Here is a 21920-nt window from a genome sequence, read left to right as displayed (position 1 = left end):
TAGACGTGGTAGCAACGGGTGCTTCACATGTGGACAGGTGGGACATAGAGCGGCGAATTGTCCCCAGGGTCAGCAGCAGCAGAAACCACATCAGACCTTTATGCCACCGCCTGCACCACTCCAGCAGATCCAGGGTCCTAGTAGTTACGGCCAGACGGGTCGAGGTGGTGCTTACCACTATCAGGGTGATGCTGTCCCTTATGCTCCGGGGCAGTATCAGTACCCTCAGGATCCCTATTCCCAGGGTGGCTATCCCCAGTATTCGGGCGGCTATATGCCGTATCCTCCAGCCTCAGCGGGTGGTTCACAGTGGTATCAGGGAGGACAGTATCAGCAGGGGGAGATTGCCACTAGCAGTGCAGGATCTTCGAGATAGTCAGGCCAGCCCAGTCAGGGGCGTGGTGCTCAGGGACGCGGTGTTCAGGCGAGCAGAGGCCGCGGTGGGCGTCAGCAGGGACAGGGGCGTCTTCACAATATTTCTCTGCAGGACGCTCAGAACAACCCAGACTTGATTATGGGTACGTTGAACATTCTTGGTTGTTTTGCTAGAGTCTTAATTGATTGTGGAGCTACACATTCCGTAATTTCTCATACGTTTGCTCAAGTGACGCAACCTCGCCCCACACCTCTAGGGTATGATTTAGAGTTTGTTATGCCTAAAGGAGAGAATTGTGTCGTAGATTGTGTGTACCCAGGATGTCCAGTGATCGTAGAGGGAGTTGCTTTGTCAGCTGATCTTATCCCGTTAGATATTGTGGACTTTGACGTGATTCTGGGCACGGATTGGTTACACTTCTATCGTGCCAACATTGATTGTTACGGGAAGGTAGTTACGTTTCACCGACTTGGACTACCTGTGGTTACTTTTGTGGGTGAACAGAGTGGGGTGAGATATGGCGTTATTTCGGCGCTTCGAGCGAAAAAGTTGTTAACTAAGGGTTGTCAGGGGTATCTGGCTCATGTGATGCTGGAGGAGGCTGTTACTAGCAGAGTAGAGGATGTGAGAGTGGTCAGACACTTCCCTGATGTATTCCCCGAGGATTTACCTGGTTTACCCCCAGATCGAGACGTAGAGTTCACCATTGAGTTGCTTCCAGGTACTAATCCTATTTCTTTAACTCCTTATCGTATGGCTCCCGCGGAGTTAAGGGAATTGAAAGTTCAGCTGCAGGAGTTAGTAGATAAGGGATTTATCCAGCCTAGTACTTCGCCTTGGGGCGCTCCAGTGTTGTTTGTGAGGAAGAAGGATGGAACTTTGAGGCTGTGCATCGACTACAGGCAACTCAATCGGGTGACGATTAAAAACCGTTATCCATTGCCTCGTATCGATGATTTGTTCGATCAGCTGAGAGGTGCTTGTGTGTTCTCTAAAATAGACTTGAGGTCTGGTTACTATCAGCTGAAGATCAGTAAGGATGATGTCCCTAAGACGGCGTTCAGGACTCGTTATGGTCATTACGAGTTTCTGGTTATGCCATTTGGGTTGACGAATGCACCAGCCGCCTTTATGGATTTGATGAACCGAGTATTCCAGCCTTACTTGGATAGATTTGTCATTGTCTTCATTGACGATATTCTGGTGTATTCTAAGTCGAAAGCGGAGCATGTTCGACATCTTACTTTGGTGTTGAAAAGGTTGAGGGAACACCAGTTATATGCTAAGTTTAGCAAGTGCCAGTTCTGGTTAGATCAAGTTGCATTCTTGGGGCACGTCATTTCTGCTCAGGGTATTTTGGTTGACCCTCAGAAGGTTGCAGCGGTAGAGAGTTGGGAGCAACCGCGAACCGTCACCGAGGTGAGAAGTTTCCTTGGATTGGCAGGGTATTATCGGAGATTCGTTAAGGATTTTTCGGTGATCGCCTTACCACTGACGAAGTTAACGAGGAAGAATGTCAAATTTGAGTGGGATGATAGGTGTGAGCAGAGTTTCCAGCAGTTGAAGCATTGTCTCACTCATGCACCTGTTTTGGCACTCCCAGACGATAGTGGTGATTTCGAGGTTTACAGCGATGCTTCCTTGAATGGTTTGGGATGTGTATTGATGCAGCATGGTAGGGTGATTGCTTATGCTTCGCGGCAGTTGAAACCTCATGAGATGAATTACCCTACACATGACTTGGAGTTGGCTGCTATCATCTTTGCATTGAAGTTGTGGAGACATTATCTTTACGGGGAAAAGTGCAGGATCTTTACAGATCACAAGAGTCTCCAGTATCTCTTTACTCAGAAAGAACTTAATCTTCGTCAGCGGAGGTGGTTGGAGTTGCTCAGCGATTACGATTGCACGATTGATTATCATCCTGGTCGTGCGAACGTAGTGGCTGATGCACTTAGCAGGAAGTCACAGGGCCGTATTAACGCGTTGTACGCTAGTCGTGTTCCTCTTTTGGTGGACTTGCGTACTACGGGAGTAAGGCTAGAAGCTGAAGATCGAGATGTGGCATTACTTGCTAATTTTCAAGTTAGGCCGATACTTGTTGATCGGGTGCTTGAAGCCCAAGTAGCTGATCAGGAGACTCAAGAATTTATTCAAGCTCGAGATCAAGGAAAGAGGCGAGACCTCAGAGTTCGTGATTCAGATGGCATGTTGATGCTAGAAGGTAGAATGTTCGTGCCTAATTGTGCGGAGTTGAAGAAAGAAATTCTCGATGAAGCACATATCTCGGCTTACGCTATGCATCCAGGAGCTACGAAAATGTATCATACCATTCGACCATTTTATTATTGGCCGGGTATGAAGAGGGAGATAGCCGAGTATGTGAACAGATGTGCTGTTTGTCAGCAAGTTAAAGCAGAGAGGAAGAAGCCGTTTGGGTTGTTGCAGCCACTTCCCGTTCCGGAGTGGAAATGGGAAAATATCACCATGGATTTTGTGTACAAGCTCCCGCGTACACGTAATGGCTTTGACGGCATTTGGGTGATCGTTGATCGACTCACTAAGTCGGCTCATTTTATTCCGGTAAGAGAGAAGTATTCTTTGAGCCGTTTAGCGGAGTTGTTCATCTCGAAGGTTGTGAAGTACCACGGTGTCCCTGTGAGCATTATTTCGGATCGAGATCCACGATTTACATCGAAGTTTTGGGTAGCTTTCCAGGAAGCTTTGGGCACGAGATTACTTTATAGTACGGCATATCATCCACAGACCGACGGGCAGTCAGAGAGAACTATTCAGACCTTGGAGGATATGCTGCGAGCTTCGGTGTTGCAGTTTGGTGATGCTTGGCACCAGCGGTTAGATTTGATGGAATTCGCTTACAACAACAGTTTTCATTCAAGCATTGGCATGGCGCCATTTGAGGCCTTGTATGGCAGAGCTTGTCGCACACCGTTGTGTTGGTCAGAGGTTGGCGAAAGAGTTTTAGTAGGTCCAGAGATTGTTGAGGAGACTACTCAGAATGTTCAGGTGATTAAGTCTAACCTGAAAGTAGCCCAGGACAGGCAGAAGAGTCTAGCGGATCGGCATGCTACGGACAGAACATATGAGGTCGGAGACTGGGTATTTCTGAAGCTTTCACCGTGGAGAGGTGTTGTGCGGTTCGGAAAGAAAGGGAAGTTGAGCCCCAGGTACATCGGACCATACGTAGTCACAGAACGAGTTGGTGAGGTAGCTTACAGGTTGGAGTTGCCTCCGGAGTTGGCTAGAGTGCATAATGTTTTTCACATGTCCATGCTCCGACACTATGTTGCTGATCCATCTCACGTGATACCTCCTCAACCGCTTGAGATTAACCCAGATTTGACGTACGACGAGGAACCGGTGACGATCATTGATTGGAAAGAGAAGGTCCTGAGGAACAAGACAGTGAATTTAGTGAAGGTTTTGTGGAGGAATCATTCCGTTGAGGAAGCTACGTGGGAGACAGAAGATCGAATGAGGGATTTGTATCCTCGTTTGTTCTTTGGCCACTAGGGGCTGCTGCTTGGTTGTTTTGAATTTCGGGACGAAATTCTTTTAAGGTGGGAAGGTTGTGACATCCCGTCCCGGAATTATAGAAAACGTATGTATGAAATTACGATTTTGCCCCTAGTATGTTTTTCGTCACGTTGTGGGGTTATTTTGTGTGTGGTGGCAAGTGGAGGGCCACACACACACACTGACTCACTCTCCCTCTCCCTCTATCCCTGTCCCGTGTCTCTCTCTCTCTCCCTTTCTTCTTCTTCTTCTTCCAAAAACGTACGGACCAACACACATACCCCTCAAACTGTGGTGGATCGAGGAAACCAAGGACACATTTGAGCTCGTGAGGTCGAGGGGAACACAACCGTAGCATTTTCAGGTGAGAAACACATCGTTTTCACGTCGATTCGACGATGTCCGTTTTGAGTACTGTTCATGCAAAATTTATACATTAAGTTTTTGGGTTTTCTGAGCTCGTAGTTGTGTTTGTGAGGTTCCCAGGAGCCTCGGAGTACTTCGTTGGACGAATTTGGACGTCGGGATCGTCCTGCTCGAAGTTGGCCGGTTTTGGAGAATTTGCACAGGTATAATCTCTTAGTTTTAGCCCTTAAAACTTGTTGGGACATGTTCTACTAGTCTAGGGCTTTCATTTGGTCCAAGAATCACGAAAAACGGTCGAGAAACGAGCGAGAAAACCCTAGTTGCAGGTTTTCCCAGTTTCCGGCGCCGGCGACGTCGCCGGCTTTCGAATGAAGAAGGCGACAGAATATTCCGTCAATTCTGACGGAATATTCCTAACGCCGTTAACGGATCCGGTTAGTTTTAACGGAATATTCTGTCAGTTTGACGGAATATTCCTGACGGCGTCTGTTGACACCGTCAGTGTGCCTGGCACGTGGCCGCGCGTGGGGGGCGCGTAGGTCCGTGCCTGTGCTGGCGCGTGGGGGCGCGTGCGGGGTCCAAAATTTTTTCTAAAAATATGGTTGTGACCCTGAGGTTGTGTAGAGCACGTGGGTATATTCATTTGTCCATTTTGAGCAATGTATGAGAAGTTATTACGAGAAACGGGTTATGTGCTTTAAAGTTAACGTTTTTATAGTTGTTTCGCATCTAGGTGACACGTACCCAGAGGACGAGCGTGCACACGCGAGACAGGGGGGCTACGACCCTTCTACATACCAGTGAGTGGGCTTTTGTTTTCCGTATATACCTATATACATTTATATTCCCAGAAATTGAATTAAAAAGGGTTATTTGCCTTATGCCATGCACTTTATTATTTATCGTTCATGCATCTTTGCATGCATTATTTGTGGCATACATATACATATGCATATGTCATATATATTTATATGTGGGTGCTGTGGAGGCATAGGTAAGTGCCAGGTAAGCGTTAATTAACGATTGCATTGCATAGTGTTTAGAGGTGCTTAGAGAGCTCATAACCTGCACCCCCGGTGTTAGTGCTCCCGCCCAGAGTAGGGCACAGTCCTTCACGTGTTGTTCACCTCCCGCACCATACGCTCAGCTTGGATCCAAGTTAGGTGCATAGGCCTGTCGTACAGACCACATTAGGTGGTTCCGACTCGTAGGTGACCCGCGATTATTCGCACAGCCTTCACGTGATCGTAGCACTAGAGCGTATATATGTATTACACCCAGGCCTGTCGTACAGACCACCTAGAGTGGTTCCGACTCGTGGGCAGGTTCAGTTGTTGAGTTTGAGATTGAGCTCTATATGCAGCCGTACAGGTCACGTTAGGTGACTCCGGCTGCCAGATGTTATGTTATTGATATGATTCATACCTGAGCACATACATTTCATTACGAGGTTTTGACATGGCATATCTTGAGCATGATTGGCATACCCTTGAGCATGTTGGGCATATCTATACATACGTACATATGTTTATTTCCTGGGAAGTATACAGGTTTTACGGTGAGGGGTTAGAATGTATTTTATGAAATGGTTTTCAAAGAGCTTTGTTTTTGCCCACTCACGCTTTTGTTTTGCGCCCCTCCAGGTTCTAGTTGCTTAGCCGTTGCGGTGGTTTCCCTTGAGAGCTTTCCGGCGTTCTGACAGACACTCCACATTGTAGGGTCGCCTTCGGGCGTACTACTGTTGTCGTTTTATTTGGACTGCTATAGACCTGCTCTGAATTTGTATAGCACTAACTAGCACTTATTCTAGTACTTGTATGCTAGTTTTTTTTTAATTATTCGTGCCTTTATATTACTACTTACTAGCTTCCGCACGTGCACATGGCTACGTCACCTTTGAGTGACGGCCAGCACGCTCCGATCTCGGTCGGGGTGTGTCAATTTATTTCACCAGATTATTTCAGATTAAACTAATTTTAGAGACTAAGCTAAATTGATTTTGAATAGACTCAAACTTGTAAAAAGAAATCATCAGACCATTTCCAAAAGAGATATCAAATTTTAAATATAAAATTTAAATTTGAAGCCTTATGTGGCAAATTGATCTTTTTTAAAATTTTATTCTCCAATCGATATATCAAATTTTTGTTACATTATTTACTTTTTATAGTTGTTTAGTATTTTTAAACAAAAGATAAGTATAAAAATTATGAAAAGCATTTATTAATTACTAAAAATAGATTTGAAGATGTTGTTAAATTTGACAGCAACTTCCTTTGCCTTTTCATGTCATGTCACATAAGAATTAACATTTAGGTTGGAAAACACTAATAATGTCTTCTTTTTTTTTTTTACCGTTATTACTGATGTAGACTTTTTAACATCTCCTATGAAGATGCTTTTGGATCACAGATTTGGAGGCAGCAGATTTTGATTTCCTTCTTCACGGCCTCACCAATTATTTGTGAAACTAGGGCTTCGCCGTAGAAGGCTTTGAGCCTTAAGCGGAACCAAGGCGGATCGGCGGCGGAGGCATCGTAAAGAGCTGTTACTTTCAGTCCCACAAGGTTTGCTTCGCCGCCTTGTTCGACTTGATGAGCGACGCCTTCTCCACCTTCAGCGATTCGATGTCATTTTGCTGCTTAATCGATCTTATGCTTAGTGCAACGAGCACACCCATCAAGGCCATGTTTATCACCGTATTGTTGCACACCGGGTTGTGGAGGGGGTTTGGGGAGGGGCTTTATGAGCTTTTGCCTGGGAAGCGAAGTAGATTTTGGTGAAGCGAAGCAGCGATGGTCTTAGCAATTCTTTGTTTTTTGGGGGTGGGTTTCGTTAAGACCGTCTAGCTAGTTGTTTAGTCAAAGCAAGTTTCTTCTAATGCCATTAAAGCTAGTTCATGCAAATAATAAACATGAAATTACATTAACATTTAGTCCAATCTATTAAATTAAGATTAGTTATTGCAAAGAAGCACACCTTAAAACACTTGTTTATCTTAACAAACAATATAAACGAGCCCTTTTGATTACCCAGATAGATTTGGAACAATTATCGGGAGCAATTTGTATTTTTTATTTTTAGGGACACTTTCAACTGATAATTTGAAGAATTAATTAATACAGAGAGGAAAACTTAAAATAATAAAAATAGTTGGAAGTGCAGCCAGCGCGTGTCAAATATAAGCATACACGAGCCTACAGCGAGTTTACTGCATATTCCACGTGCATATGCAGCTGTGTCGCATGGACGGAGACCTTATTTTTCTTCTTATTCATGGTTTACGGATTTGAATTATGTTTGAATTTAAATTGTGGGGATTTTAAAGATCTTTACATTCTAATTATTCGTCGTATATCGTATAGTTAAAAATTATTTGAATTTTTTATTTAAAATTCAACACAAATATTGTTGGAAAAAAACTGCTATATATTGTTGGAATTTAGTAGAGAGGTGTGTTTTTTCTGAGTGATGAATGCAATGCAAATGCATGTATATATAGTATGCATATGCATGTTCACAACAGCTATAAGATTGGGAGGTGACAGTTCGTTCAATAGGGATGTAGGACTTCATCTTTTTCTCAGTGTTTTACAACATTCTCAAACTTTACCCGAAATGAGTCTTTTAAACATAAAAAGGTTAATTAAATCCAAAATAATAATAATAATAAATTAAAAAATTAATTATTGAATTTCATTATTAGAGCCTGAGCCCCAAGATCCATCTTTTGATAACTAAATAAATATTAAAAGCAAAAGCCCAAACTCAAGACTCAAGCCCAATTTTCTTCTTAATAGTTCATCTTTCAAATCACTTGTTGGACTCGATGTTAGAAGATGTGTGAAACTTCACAACTTAACCAATGTAGGACAAATGAGATGAAAGGAAATTTCCACTAAAAAACTCCAACAATACATCGGATTTGAGGTGAAATTCCATTCAAACACTAACAAGTCGTTCTCGCACAACATAGTGCAATATATATACCTAAGTCCTTCATATCAAACTTCTTGTGAAGAAATGACTTTGCAAAACATAAAAACTCTTTTATTATTTTAAGGATCAAGTATCAAAAACCTCTAAACTTTTTAATATTATCTAAATCGGTCTAAACCTTTTGAAACAATCCAAATAAATGTTTAACCTATTGAAAATGTGACATCTGTTAAGCCCCGGTTAAATTTTTGTTAGATTAACTTGAGCTCACTTTGTCTCCAAAATCAATAGAACGTCATGGAAGCATAATAGCTTCCATCAACTAACAGTCACCACCAATCCTATCAAGCCATCACCTCCAAACGCAACACACTACCATCAACTACACGCTACTAACATTGAGAAGAAAGTCATGGAGGTTACTGAAATGGTATGGACTGCCATGATGCTGCCACTACCATCTTCACTACCCACAAAGAAGAATTGGAAGCTTTACCGGCCAAGAATTGTCAAATGAAGAACTTACATGAATAGAAACTTACATGAATAGAAACAAGCTGCTTGAAACCCTATCTGAATTCTTAACCCTTTTCTCTGTTAGGAAATTGCCCTCGTTGTATAATCTATGTTTGAAATTTAAATTAATTTTGCAGCAATTAATATTAATGTTGAGCATGACATACCCAGTTGGTGGATTTTGAATATAAAAATTGGGATGGGGTTTCAGTGGTCGTAAATTGAGTTTGGACATGATGGGGGCTTGATATTTCCCGATTTCATTTCATTTTTGTTTTCTATTTTATTTGTGAATTTATGTATTTATTCTTATTTTTTATCTTCATGTCTTTTTTGAAGTTAATTTAGTGTTCAACTAAGCTAAAAAGTGGGATCCATTGTTGTCACATGTATATTAATTGCCAAAAATAACTATTTTCTTAATCTTAGGGCTGAAATAGGACAAACCGGGCATGCACACCATTCGCAAAAGTGAAATGACAAAAATACCCACATATAAAATGTACAAACTCACAGGTGATGATGCCATTTTTCTTAAAGAGAGAGCCATGAACTCTGGATTTTTGGGTTAGCTTAAATTTGTAAGCATATCATGTTGAATATTTCAATATATATATCTATATATCTATATATATATATATATATATATATATATATATATATATGCGTGCGTTTTGCATTGGCAAAGAATAGAGTTGGGTTATTGCCCAACAATCATATCTCTTCAAATTTAAACATTGTATCTTTTTCATGTTTCCCGAAAAGACATGATTTATGGTCAACAAGTGTATTCCTTCTCCTAGCAAATATGACCATTAGGTAATTGGTGCTCTCCATTAGGTATACCCATTGAAATGCCTTATGGATAATGCTTTGTATATATTCAAATAGACATGACCTATTTGAACCAATATGACTTCAAAAGTTACGTACTTTCAATTAACTTGAATAGGTGCAATTCTCTCTATATATTAAAAACATTGGTAGAAGAGAAGATTCATTCAGAAATTTGTTATCTACACAATTTCCTTGCTCTCTTTACTCTCCATCACATTCATACAATTTCTTTCTAATTATTTCTAAGAGAATATAATTCGGTTTTGTTAATCGAATATTCCATACTTTGTTGTATCCTGGAACCGATTTGCCAAGAACCCTTTAGCAAATTCGTTCAAGTGGGAGCAAGTAACACTTTAAGGAAACGATTCAAGTCGTACCTCAAAGTCATCCTTCAGTTTATGTTGGAAGGACCATTGCTACAATTGAGATCCCTCAACTCATCAAAACATGTAGCGATGATCCTTTTCGTTAATTTTGTTAGTTTTGTCAAAATGCGTTATGTTAGAAGGACTATTACTACAATTGAGTTAAAGTTGAGGGACCATTGCTCCAATTGGGTTAAAATTGAGGGACCATTTCTTCAGTTGGATTAAAGTTGAGGGGCTATAGTTGCACATTTTGATGAGTTGAGGGACTGATGGTAATTAATTTTTAGTTGAGGGAACATTGCTCCAATTGAGTTAAAGTTAAGGGACCATTGCTACAATTTACTATAATCTCAACTGGGTCTCCATTATTTTCAAGTTTCTAATTGGAGGTGAAAAAACCAAAGAGAACCCATGAATCTTCTTCTGTTAGAGCTCGGTTTGCTGCCATTTCTGGAACTAGGTTCTTCATCTCATTGAAGATTAGCAACTAGGTTGGTGTGTTTTTGTCAGTGATGTTTCTTTCTCTCTCTCTCTCTCTCTCTCTCTCCCCCCTCTATGTTTCTCTTTCTACAAAATGAGAAATGAGGGTTGGAATTTCTAGTAACCATTTATATGGGAGGGCAATTTGGTAATTGTAAGTTTTAGAAAAATTCTATTTTTGTCCTATTGTTGCATATGGCGTGTGCATAGCCGGTTTGTCCTATTTCAGTCCTAAGATTATGAAAATGGATCATTTTTGGCAATTTTCCAAAATTAATTGGGGCTTAATGGATGTGACATTTTCAATAAGTTGGGTACTTGTTTGGAATGTTTAAAAAAAGTTATGACCATTTTTGAATGCACTAAAAGGTTGGGGAATTTTTAGGTACTTAATCCTTATTTTAATTAAGACTTAAATGTCAAAACGGTCCATATGTATGGCATTTGGCCAATTTAGTCCCCATGTTTTCAATTTGGCCAATTTAGTTCTCATGTTTATCTCTGTTAACCAATTAAGGACATTTCATTCGACCTTAGTTAAAAATAACCAATTAAGGACATTTCATCCGTCCTTAGTTAAAATTTATAAAAAAATTTGTAACCTATTACAAAAAAATATTTTCAATTAAAATATAAAGAAATATAATTTCAAAATGAAAAAAAAAAAAAAAAAAAAAAACCCAACCCACCTTGGCTTCTGTTTTGTCCTTGAAATTGAGAAACAAACTATGATTGAGAGCCATACATTACCATTTTTCTTCAAATTTACAGAAAAATGCAAATCAATGAGAAATAACAGATAAAACTTTCAATCTGTTTATTAAGGTGTGATATAGGAAAGAAAGGAGGAATTAGGAGAGGATAGAGCGTTAGGAAGGAGATTAATTTATCTTTTAATTTTTAATTTTATTTCATTTTTAAAGCAAATAGATAAAATTGTACATAAGTTTATAATAATTTATAATTTTTTTAATAGAGATTGGATGAAATGTCCTTAATTGACCAACAAAGATAAATACGAGAATCAAATAGTCCAAATTAAAAATAAGAGGACCGAATTAACCCAAAGATTAAAACACATGGACCATTGTGACATATAAGTCTTTAATTAATTATTGGGCCAGTTGGTTTGGGCTGGGTCTCTCTCTTTGTGGGCTCGGATCAAAACTCTGCATCCATCCGTTGTGGCCCGGCAAATCGAAAGGTCATAGTTCCCGCTCGTTCAAAAATTTCAAGTTTCACATTTCAAATCTGTACGGGGAGAAAAGGAAATAGTAAGAAAGCAGACAACCTCTCTCTCTCTCTCTCTCTCTCTCTCTGTCTCACTGTGAATCTGTGAACCAGTGAATGTGGTGAAATGGCTTCCGTCTTTGTGTTCCCCCCGAGCCTGAGAGCCTTGGAAGAAGAACAGGAAGACAACCGTATCCGCGCCCAGAACCCGATAGACATCGCCGCTCTTCGTCCCTCCGAATTCGAAGAGTTCGTCAAAGGTACCTCCCTTCCTCCCCCTCCCTCACGAAATTCAACTAAATCCATAGCATTTTCCAATTCCAACGCTCTCTTTTTGGTTCCCGAGAAAATTCACTAAATCTACAGTAAAGAAAAATTCCGAGTTCCAAATTATACTATTTCACTGTTGAATACATCTAAGTACTGTAGCCAAATCCTAAATTGAAATGCACAAGAAGGTGATTCCTCCCCTACACTTCTCTGGTTCAGTTAAGTTCGAATATTTAGCATTTGTTTGCCTCATTGGCGTAGAGGTTGACTTTACTGTTATGGAAACCCTAGAAAAACTAAAAATTTAGCTTTGGTGGCGATTGGTATTATTGAAATGGCAGAAATTGTAAAAATCTAAACTGTGTTTAAGAATGTTGAGCCAACGGTAATGGATTTTAGCATCTAAACTAACAAATTTACCGTTTGACAAAAAAAAAAAGGGGCAATGGATTTTAGCTGAATTCTGTGTTCATGAGCTGATTTATTTTTCGAGCACATATATTTTCTCTTGATTTTTAAGGAAAAAAAAAATAATCATTCTGTGTATCGTCTTACGGGATTTGAATTTTGTTTCTATTAGCTTTTTTTTTTTTTTTTTCCTTTCTTTTATTTATTGTTCTAAACTTTAAGTGCAATAGGGAAGTAGGACTGAAAATGTGCATATTTTGATCCCAACAAGTAATTTCATCTTATATGAAATAAATACTGTAATTACAAGAACAATTGAATACGAAAATATTAAACTTCTGGCATCCTCGGCTTTTGAAATTCATCTGTTAGTCGCAATTTTTTAATTTGTCTTTTGTTTTTGGTACCAACAGGCACATCTTTTGATCTCTCTGATAAAGAGCTATTTTGTATTGAAGAGCAAGATGTGTTCGACCGTGTGTACTCACTGATTCGGGGTTACAATATTCTACCCCCATCTTGTAAAGTTAATCTTCTAGAGAGTCTTCGGTCCAATCTCAGTGTTCTCCTCCCAAATGTTGATTCACTCTCGCGGGTTTCTCAAGGCCAGGATGATGTCACTCAAATGCCAGATCGGGTTGCATCACATCGCAATGCTTTTAAAATCTACACATTCTTTCTCCTTACTGTTGTTCTCAGTGAGGAGTCCAACATCACTTCCAACAACAATGTGAAGGTGTCACATTTCTCTGTATGTTATGCATACATAAAATTAAAATGTTATAGATATGTATCTTTGTAATTACAGTGGGTGTGATAGTACCAGTTTTTCGCCCAACAATATTCTGAAACCTTGTGCTCGGATTTAGGTGACAGCTAGTACCAGGAAGAAGCATCCTAAAAACACATGGAATTGGGAGCCACAAAGAGGTCGCATACTTAATTTGATTGCTAATTCATTAGAGATCAAGATTTCCTTGCTCTTTGGCTCATCAGGCCTGGAAGAAAATTATATTTCTTTCATTGCCAAGTAAGTTGGGTTACTACTACAATTCAATCAGGTTCAGTTTATCTCTTTTCTTTAGTGTTAACTATAAACTGATCTTTTCTGATTTGTGGTCTTGTAGAAATGCATTTTTGCTGTTTGAGAACGGCACACTTTTAAAAGACTCTGACACAAAAGATGCTCTGTGCCGTATAATTGGGGCTTGTGCAACGAAATACCAGTACATGGCACAATCATGTGCATCAATCATGCATCTACTTCACAAATATGATTTTGCTGCTACCCACATTGCCGATGCAGTGGCTAGGGCTGAGAAGAAGTATGCTGACGGAAGTCTAGCCAGCTCTCTTATAAGAGAGATAGGGAGGACAAATCCAAAAGACTACATCAAGGATACTGTTGGGGCTGAAAATGTTGGTCGGTTTTTGGTGGAACTTTCTGATCGGCTGCCTAAACTGATGTCTACCAACATTGGCCTTCTTGTCCCACATTTTGGTGGGGAATCTTATAAGATAAGGAATGCTCTTGCTGGTGTCTTGGGCAAGCTGGTTGCAAAGGCTTTTAAGGATGTTGAAGGTGAAATAAGTTCTAAATGTGTTCGTCTTAGAACCAAGCAAGCCATGTTGGATATTTTGCTTGAGCGGTGTCGAGATGTTTCAGCATATACTAGGAGTCGTGTTCTTCAGGTTTGGGCTGAACTATGCGAGGAACACTCTGTTTCAATTGGCTTGTGGAATGAGCTTGCAGAAGTTGCTGCTGGGAGGTTGGAGGATAAGAGTGCAATGGTTAGAAAATCTGCTCTAAATCTACTTATCATGATGTTGCAACATAACCCATTCGGCCCACAACTTCGAATAGCTTCCTTTGAAGCAACCTTACATCAGTACAAGAAAAAGCTGAAAGAGCTTGATCCAGATACCTCTTCAGAAGGTGATAAGAATAGGGTGCCATCTGATGATAATACCTCTGCGGATAGTGAGGTTGATGATGCAAATGCAGGTGTGAATAAGGTGCAGCAGGAGAGTTTATCTGATAGTTGCTTGCCTCATATGGAAGAAAATATAGTTCAAAAGGATGGCTCTGTGCCGGATGTAGGTAACATAGAGCAGACCAGGGCCTTGGTAGCCTCACTTGAGGCTGGGTTAAGATTTTCAAAGGGTATATCTGCCACAATCCCAACACTTGTTCAATTGATGGCATCATCTTCTGTCACTGATGTTGAGAATACAATACATTTGCTGATGAGGTGCAAACAGTTTCAAATTGATGCCTCAGAGGCATGTCTTCATAAGATGTTGCCACTGGTATGTTTTTCTTTTCCTTCATGCTCTAAAACTAACGATGCAATGTTTCATTTGGGTCAAAACTTTTCCTATCTGTTCAATCTTGAGTAATAACTCTGGATTTCATTGTTGACTAGTACATGAGCTAAATGTGTCTCGGCTCTTGTAGGTATTTTCTCAGGACAAATCCATCTATGAAGCTGTCGAAAATGCCTTCATCACAATTTACATAAAGAAAAACCCAGTAGAAACAGCCAAGAATCTTATGAATCTTGCGGTAGAATCAAATATTGGAGATCTAGCTGCTCTTGAGTTTATAGTTTCTGCCTTGGTGTCCAAAGGTGATATATCCACTGGTGTGGTACGTCCATCTTTCGACTCTCACTGTAGTCTTTTGTTTAAGTTTGTTGAAAGCTCCTAATTTTGTGAGTCAATGGAACATATTTCATATTTTGCATGCAAAGATCAGTTTGCCAAAATGGACTCTACTATGGATCTTAATTTATTGGTTTAAAGTTGAGAGTTGAGAGATGAGGTTTCCTTTCCCCCTCGCCATGTGGGTTTCTATAAACAGTTTGTAGTATGCTTGATATCATGATTGGTTCAGCTACATTTTCCCTGCCCGTATAAGTCTAAAAAAGCAAGCATATAAAGTTGAATCTGATTGTGATTACCACAGTTACAAGGTGTTTGTTTTTGCAGATATCAGCCTTATGGGATTTCTTTTGCTTCAACATAAGTGGAACTACTGCAGAGCAAAGCCGTGGTGCGTTGTCCGTCGTTTGCATGGCTGCAAAATCATCCACCGCAGTTCTTGGCTCTCATTTACAGGATATTATTGATATTGGGTTTGGTCGTTGGGCTAAAATGGAACCTCTGCTTGCTAGGACGGCGTGTATTGCTCTTCAGAGATTGTCCGTGGAAGATAGGAAAAAATTGTTGTCTAATAATGGACGGCGGGTTTTTGGTATTTTAGAGAGTTTGGTTACTGGGTTTGGGCTTCCAGCAAACATATGGTATGCTGCTGCTGATAAAGCCATAGCTGCTATATATGCAATTCATCCAACCCCGGAAACTTTAGCTTCCAATCTAGTGAAAAAATCCCTGAGTTCTGTTTTTGATTTTAGTGGAGGTGAGGAGTTGCAGGATCAAATCACTAGTGTTAGTACTGGCATGCTTACCACTGTTCAGGTCGGAAAACTTAGTAGATATCTCTTTGTCGTAAGCCATGTTGCCATGAACCAACTGGTATATATTGAATCCTGCCTTAAGAAGGTTCAGAAACAAAAAATTTGGAAAGAGAAGATGGATTCTGACCAGAATGCTAACAATACCCCAAAGGTGAGATTGGATATTAGATAAGCAACCGTCAATGACATTGGGTAGTTTATTATAAATCTTTCCGTATGTTTACTAATTGATCTGTGTTTAAAACTTTAAATATATTGTAATATTTTTCTTCTGTAATGCTATGATGCAGGAAAATGGTATCAATGCTGAGCTTGGCCTTGCAGCCTCTGAAGATGCAGTACTTGATACACTCTCTGAAAAGGCAGAAAAAGAAATAGTTGGTGGCGGTTCCACTGAAAAGAACTTGATAGGACACTGTGCACCATTCTTGTCAAAACTTTGTAGAAATTTTAGTTTGATGCAGAAGGTAATTCCCCTAATTTGAGTGATGAAATCCTTTATAATTCGGACAACAGCCTTCCCACCCAAAAAGAGAAAAATAAAAAGGTGGAATTAGCTTCTAGACCTTTCTTGAGGTGATTGAAAATATTAAATCATATATACATATATATATATATATTATGTTATATTTGAATTCCAAAAACTTAGGAGTGATGTCATGCATAAAGTTACAATAGTAATGTATGTGTGTACCCTGATATATCAACAGAAAAATTATTAAAAACTAATTCAGTAGATTGACTGACTACCATATCCTTTCAGTACCCGGAGCTACAAGTGTCTGCAATGCTTGCTTTATGTCGGTTTATGATTATTGATGCAAGTTTCTGGTGAGATCTGTCTCTCTGTCTCTATCTCTCCGTATGTGTGCAAGCATGTATTTAGAACATTTGAACATGGTCACTGACTTTCTGTGTAACTTGCAGTGATGCCAATCTCCAGCTTCTCTTTACAGTTGTGGAGAGTGCACCATCAGAAATCGTTCGTTCTAATTGTACTATTAGTCTTGGAGACTTGGCAGTTCGGTTCCCCAATCTGCTAGAACCATGGACAGAGAATATGTATTCCAGGTTAAAGGACGCTTCAGCTTCGGTTAGGAAGAATGCTGTTCTGGTGCTCTCACACCTTATACTAAATGACATGATGAAGGTTTGAGAGGCTGGGAAATGCTGCTTGTTCCCTTTTATTTTGTTATGATACAGGGCCTCTAATTATGTTTATTGTGTGTTCAGGTTAAAGGTTACATAAATGAAATGGCTATACGACTAGAAGATGAGGATGAGAGGATTTCAAATCTGGCTAAACTTTTTTTTAATGAGTTATCTAAGAAAGGTAAACTTTGGTATCCATCCGGTTACTTTGTTTTGGTACTATCATTTTTCTTCTAGTCTTCCTTCTTAATGAAATTAAACTTTTTTCTTCCCAAATATGCCTACAGGGAGCAATCCGATATATAATTTGCTTCCAGATATACTTGGAAAGTTATCCAACCAGAATTTGAAGAGAGAGTCTTTTTGCAACATCATGCAGTTTTTAATTGGTTCCATCAAGAAGGTACAATATATTTCAATTTGGTTCCTTTAGCAATTATTCATTTCCTATTAAGCTCTTATGTTATTTGCATACGCAGGACAAACAAATGGAAGCCCTTGTTGAAAAGCTTTGCAATAGGTTTAGTGGAGATACAGGTAACAATTCCTTTAATTTTCTCTTGTTGTCTCTGAAAAATATTATGGTTTGATAGATGTTTTATTTTGTCAATTCTGAATTTATGGCAGTCATGCAATTCATAGAGTCCCAATGACGTTTATTTGGGTTAAGCATTTACCATAGAGTAAAGTGTTACCTGATCATTACAAGTTTTCAGATTGACCTCATTGAGTGTTTTTGGTGAGACGGTTGTTTTCTGTTTATTGCTATAGTGATTTGTGAACCTGCTTTTGGTGTTTCTCCTTTGAGTAGTTTGCTTTGTTTAACAGAGCCATTGTTACTTACATATTGGTTCATCATCTATTGTGAGTTAATGGGAGAACACTGTTATAAGTTCATGTCTATTTGAGTCTTATTTCCACATGTTAAAAGTGATCCACGAAGGCTATTATCATTTATTTCCTAGTTTAGCTGATGCAGTTTGTTAAATGCAACATCATGCCTGGGATACAGAAGCTTTTTATCTGCCTTAAATCATGTTTGTGAATTTTCAGAGTCAATTTGTTCCTAATGTTGTCTTAAGAAAACAAGATTGGTTAATGCTTGATGTTTTCCATCTCTTAAATAATTCAAGTTAGAATCGGTCTTGAGCTAGTCTATTTCTGCAGATATCAGACAATGGGAATATATTTCTTATTGCCTCTCTCAGCTGACATTCACTGAAAAGGGAATGAAAAAGCTTATAGAGTCATTCAAGACGTATAAACAAGTCCTCTCGGAGGATTCTGTGATGGACCACTTTAGAAACATAATAAACAAGGTATCCGTTTATCCCCTCTTGTAGAAATTTTCAAATTTATATAGGCCAAAATGTGTATTCTGTTTTCTTACAGCTAATCTGAAACAGGCAAAGAAGTTTGCAAAACCAGAACTTAAATCGTGCATTGAGGAATTCGAGGATAAGCTGAATAAGTTACACTTGGAAAAGAAGGAACAAGAAGTGACAGCGAGAAATGCCGAAATTCATAAGCAAAAGATCAGCAGCATGGAAGGTTTTGGGGATACTGGGAAAGCTGGTGACGCTAGTTCAGAATCTGATATTACCGAAGGTTAGTGTAATCAACTTATGCTGAAGCCAGTTGTTAAAACCAATCAAATGTGGAAACATTACATGAGCTTGTGTTTACTAAAGAATTTTGTTTCACGCATGTGTTATGCTTCTGAGTTACTGTTAACCTTTTGGGTATTAGGTGTAGAAACCGACAGCGAAGTCATTGATTCATGTGTCGAAGGGATGACTGAGCATGTGAATGACGTCTCAAAATCTGTATCGTCTGAGTCAGAAGAACATTCTGGTGCTTCGAGTGAGTTGACAGAATCAGAACCAGGTGACGTTGAAGTTCAATCAGCAAAAACTAACATAAGAGGTAGTTTAAGGCTTTAGGCACCACAGCTTTTTGTAACGTTAATTGTGTACTGTGCATTTGCGCTAAACTGCTGATATATCACAGGAGCGTCGAAATCGAAAGCCAAGAAAAGCAACATGAAAGAGAAGGATGAACAAAGTAAGATTTCTTCATCCACAAGAAAAAATATGAGGTCAAAGTAAAGGTAAGAGTTGTAAAGAGTGGGTTGGGGTTAATCACGTTTAGCGAGTAGAAGCAAGAATCTGTTTTGCGGCTGAGTTGCTTCAAGTGTTTGTAATGTTTAACGGTAATATTTTGACTGCTTTTTACCACAATCAAGAAGAAAAACTGAAACCAAATATTGTATTGGTTTAAGGAGAAGAGTTATCCAAGTGGAGACTTGATTTTTGTTACGACCCAAGCTTACATTTGTTTTGCTTGTAAAGCTTTTGTTTAGTTATATAGTCCTGTCTCAATTAACACTGCTAGTTCTACGCTTATTTAGATGATTTAATTGTAATGTGGCATTTGAGAATAGGAGGTGATTTTCACGCTCTGTTTTAACTTCTCTAGAGCTTAAATAGAAGTGTATGAAGGCTAAAAAGGGTGTATATTTATCATTCTCTAGAGAAATTAAAGGATGACAGAATTCTTTTTTTTTTTTTTTTGGGTGTGGGATACTCAATCTGATTGCAAAACTTCTCTTGATTTAACAAGCGCTGTTTAATAATCATTTTGTTTTCTCGTGTTTTTAAGAGTGGAAACTTGTTTAGTAATTATTTTCATTATTTTAGAAAATTTTGGCTTTGGAAAGTTCAATTTGAATTAAAAGTTTTGAAATATAAATTTGAAACCTCGTTTTGATTTGATTTGTCGGAACATCATCAATCATTCCACCACTAAATTGTAGTATTTTTTTCTTTTCTCAAACTACTAAATTGTACCATTAAGTGACAAATTGTTAGGATCTATTGTTGATTTTACGATATTTTAATACTAAAAGTGTGAATTGATCACAGTACCCCAAGAGGCAAAGATGTTGACTTACGTTGACCATCATTTTGTGACACGTATGAGCTACTATTTTACCTTCTTCGTGTAGTACTTGTTTCTATAAACGCGTATACGCAAACAGAATCGAATTCAGAATGAGAATGAAGATTTATGGAATACGAATTTGGAAGATACTTTTGTAAAGTTACTATTTCCTATATTTTACTCATTACCTATTTTATTACTTATTATTTATATTATAATTATTATATTATTTTTTTAATATTTTTGGAGATTTTTGTAACTCATCAGGCCCACACCCCACTTAACTCTCCTCTCCCTCTCTTCTGCTTGTCATCTTCTTTCCCATTAATTGGGGGACTCTCGAACTCTCTCTTAGTCTCACTTTCAACTCTCTTTCTCCCTGTCACTGTGCACGCACGGTGCACAAATTTTCCAACCACCTCTGCCCAAACCAAAAGCACCACGAGCTTTGTCTCGTTCTCATGTGCTTAGAACACCCAACCTCACCTCGAAATTCTTTTCGGATCGAAACTCAAATGGGCCGTAATTTTTTCCAGTTATTTTCTAGCCAAATCACGACGAGTTAGCTATCGAGAAAGGTACCATTCTTTTCGTCTCATCGAGAGGCATGATTTTCACTTTTGAATTACCCAATTTTGTTGAGTATTGAAGAAGTTATATCTATTATAACTTTCTCCAGTTTCTGGCGACCTCCAACATTTTGCAGGCTTTTTCCAGCCATCGCAGGCCACCGTTTGGCTTCTAAATAGGTATAATCTTGTTCTATTCTTCTCTACCTTCGTTTTGATATATTATGGGTTGAATTTGGATGAAAAATGACAAAGATATGACCATTTGAAAATTTCCCAAAAAAATCAACGAATTTATCCAGTTTTTGATGAGTTTTCTGGTAAATCGGGTCGACCCGACCCGATAACAAAAATCCAAATCCAAATCCAAATCCGACACCAACCCGTTGATCCGTTGACCCGACCCAGATTCAATTCTCCTAAACTAATTTCGATGCCCTGAATCCATTTTTAGCATTTTTTTAGCAAAATTTTGAAGTTTTAACGTTGTTACTGGCTTGGTGTCTCGGTTGACTTTTTTGGGTTGACCGTTGATTTTTTACAAAATTTGTCCGGGACCATTCTTAGCATATTTCGACACGCTGATTTCGTATCCACCATCCATTTTTTCAAATTCGAACATTTTATTTGTGTTTTACTAATGGGTTCTAATATTATGCTTAGGTGCGATTACGAACGGAGACTCTGACTTTCCTAGCTCGAATGGATGTGATATCGCAAGTAACTGTGAGTGTGTCTTTTCTTTTAAATATTATATATATTATACTTAGTTTCCATATAGATTTAATAATGCATTTTCCATGTGATGCCATAATTAAATTAAAGTTATAAGAAGTATTGTAATGATGAGAATTTTGAGATCATTATAAATCTTACGAGATGCACATGTATGCATATTATTGCGGGATACCTTAATTATATTTATAGTCAAGAACAGTATTATATGGACTATCGATTTACCGTGGCATGATTATACTTACTACTCATCATACTTGCTTACACTGGTGTTTGTACTCACCCAGGGCCAGGGCTAGCCTTCACGTGTATGTTCACATTGCACCGATACGCTCACCTTGGATCCATGGTAGGTGACAGTCTTGTCCTAGATTGCTATAGGCAATTAGGACTCGTATGTGATGCGCATAACACTAGTCTTCACGTAATCGTAGTACTAGAGAGTATATCATTATTGCACCTAATCATGTTCATGTTAGAATACCTCTGCATGCACTCATGTGTCGGCATATGTTGGTGAGCACCAGATGTTATATGTTTATTTACGAAATATTGTAAAGTATTGCATTCTTAAGATATTACTATAGTAAGTATTTTCATACTATACATAGTATGCTATTTTTGGAAACTATACTTGTTTTACGGTGATGGGTTATTACATTTTCGAAAAGGTTTTGTAAAGCTTTATTTTTAGGCCTACTCACTCTTGTTC

The 21920-nt window shown here is 38.9% G+C and overlaps 1 protein-coding gene across 1 annotated transcript; it reads left to right on the top strand.

Moving 5' to 3' along the window:
• Positions 1-11761: 11761 nt before the first annotated feature.
• LOC137713215 (condensin-1 complex subunit CAP-D2-like) lies at positions 11762-19387 on the top strand. The gene is made up of 16 exons (XM_068452493.1): positions 11762-11912; positions 12744-13066; positions 13200-13360; positions 13458-14640; positions 14789-14980; positions 15322-15960; positions 16100-16276; positions 16573-16640; positions 16737-16959; positions 17043-17142; positions 17249-17364; positions 17441-17498; positions 18129-18280; positions 18368-18569; positions 18711-18887; positions 18972-19387. The coding sequence occupies exons 1-16, from the start codon at positions 11780-11782 to the stop codon at positions 19067-19069; spliced, it is 4002 nt and encodes a 1333-aa protein (XP_068308594.1). The 5' UTR covers positions 11762-11779; the 3' UTR covers positions 19070-19387.
• Positions 19388-21920: the final 2533 nt, after the last annotated feature.

Source organism: Pyrus communis, chromosome 13 (genome assembly GCF_963583255.1).
Source record: "Pyrus communis chromosome 13, drPyrComm1.1, whole genome shotgun sequence".
Classification (NCBI taxonomy): domain Eukaryota; kingdom Viridiplantae; phylum Streptophyta; class Magnoliopsida; order Rosales; family Rosaceae; genus Pyrus; species Pyrus communis.
Note: the sequence above shows the minus strand (reverse complement) of the source record. Positions and strands in the feature narration are given on the sequence as shown.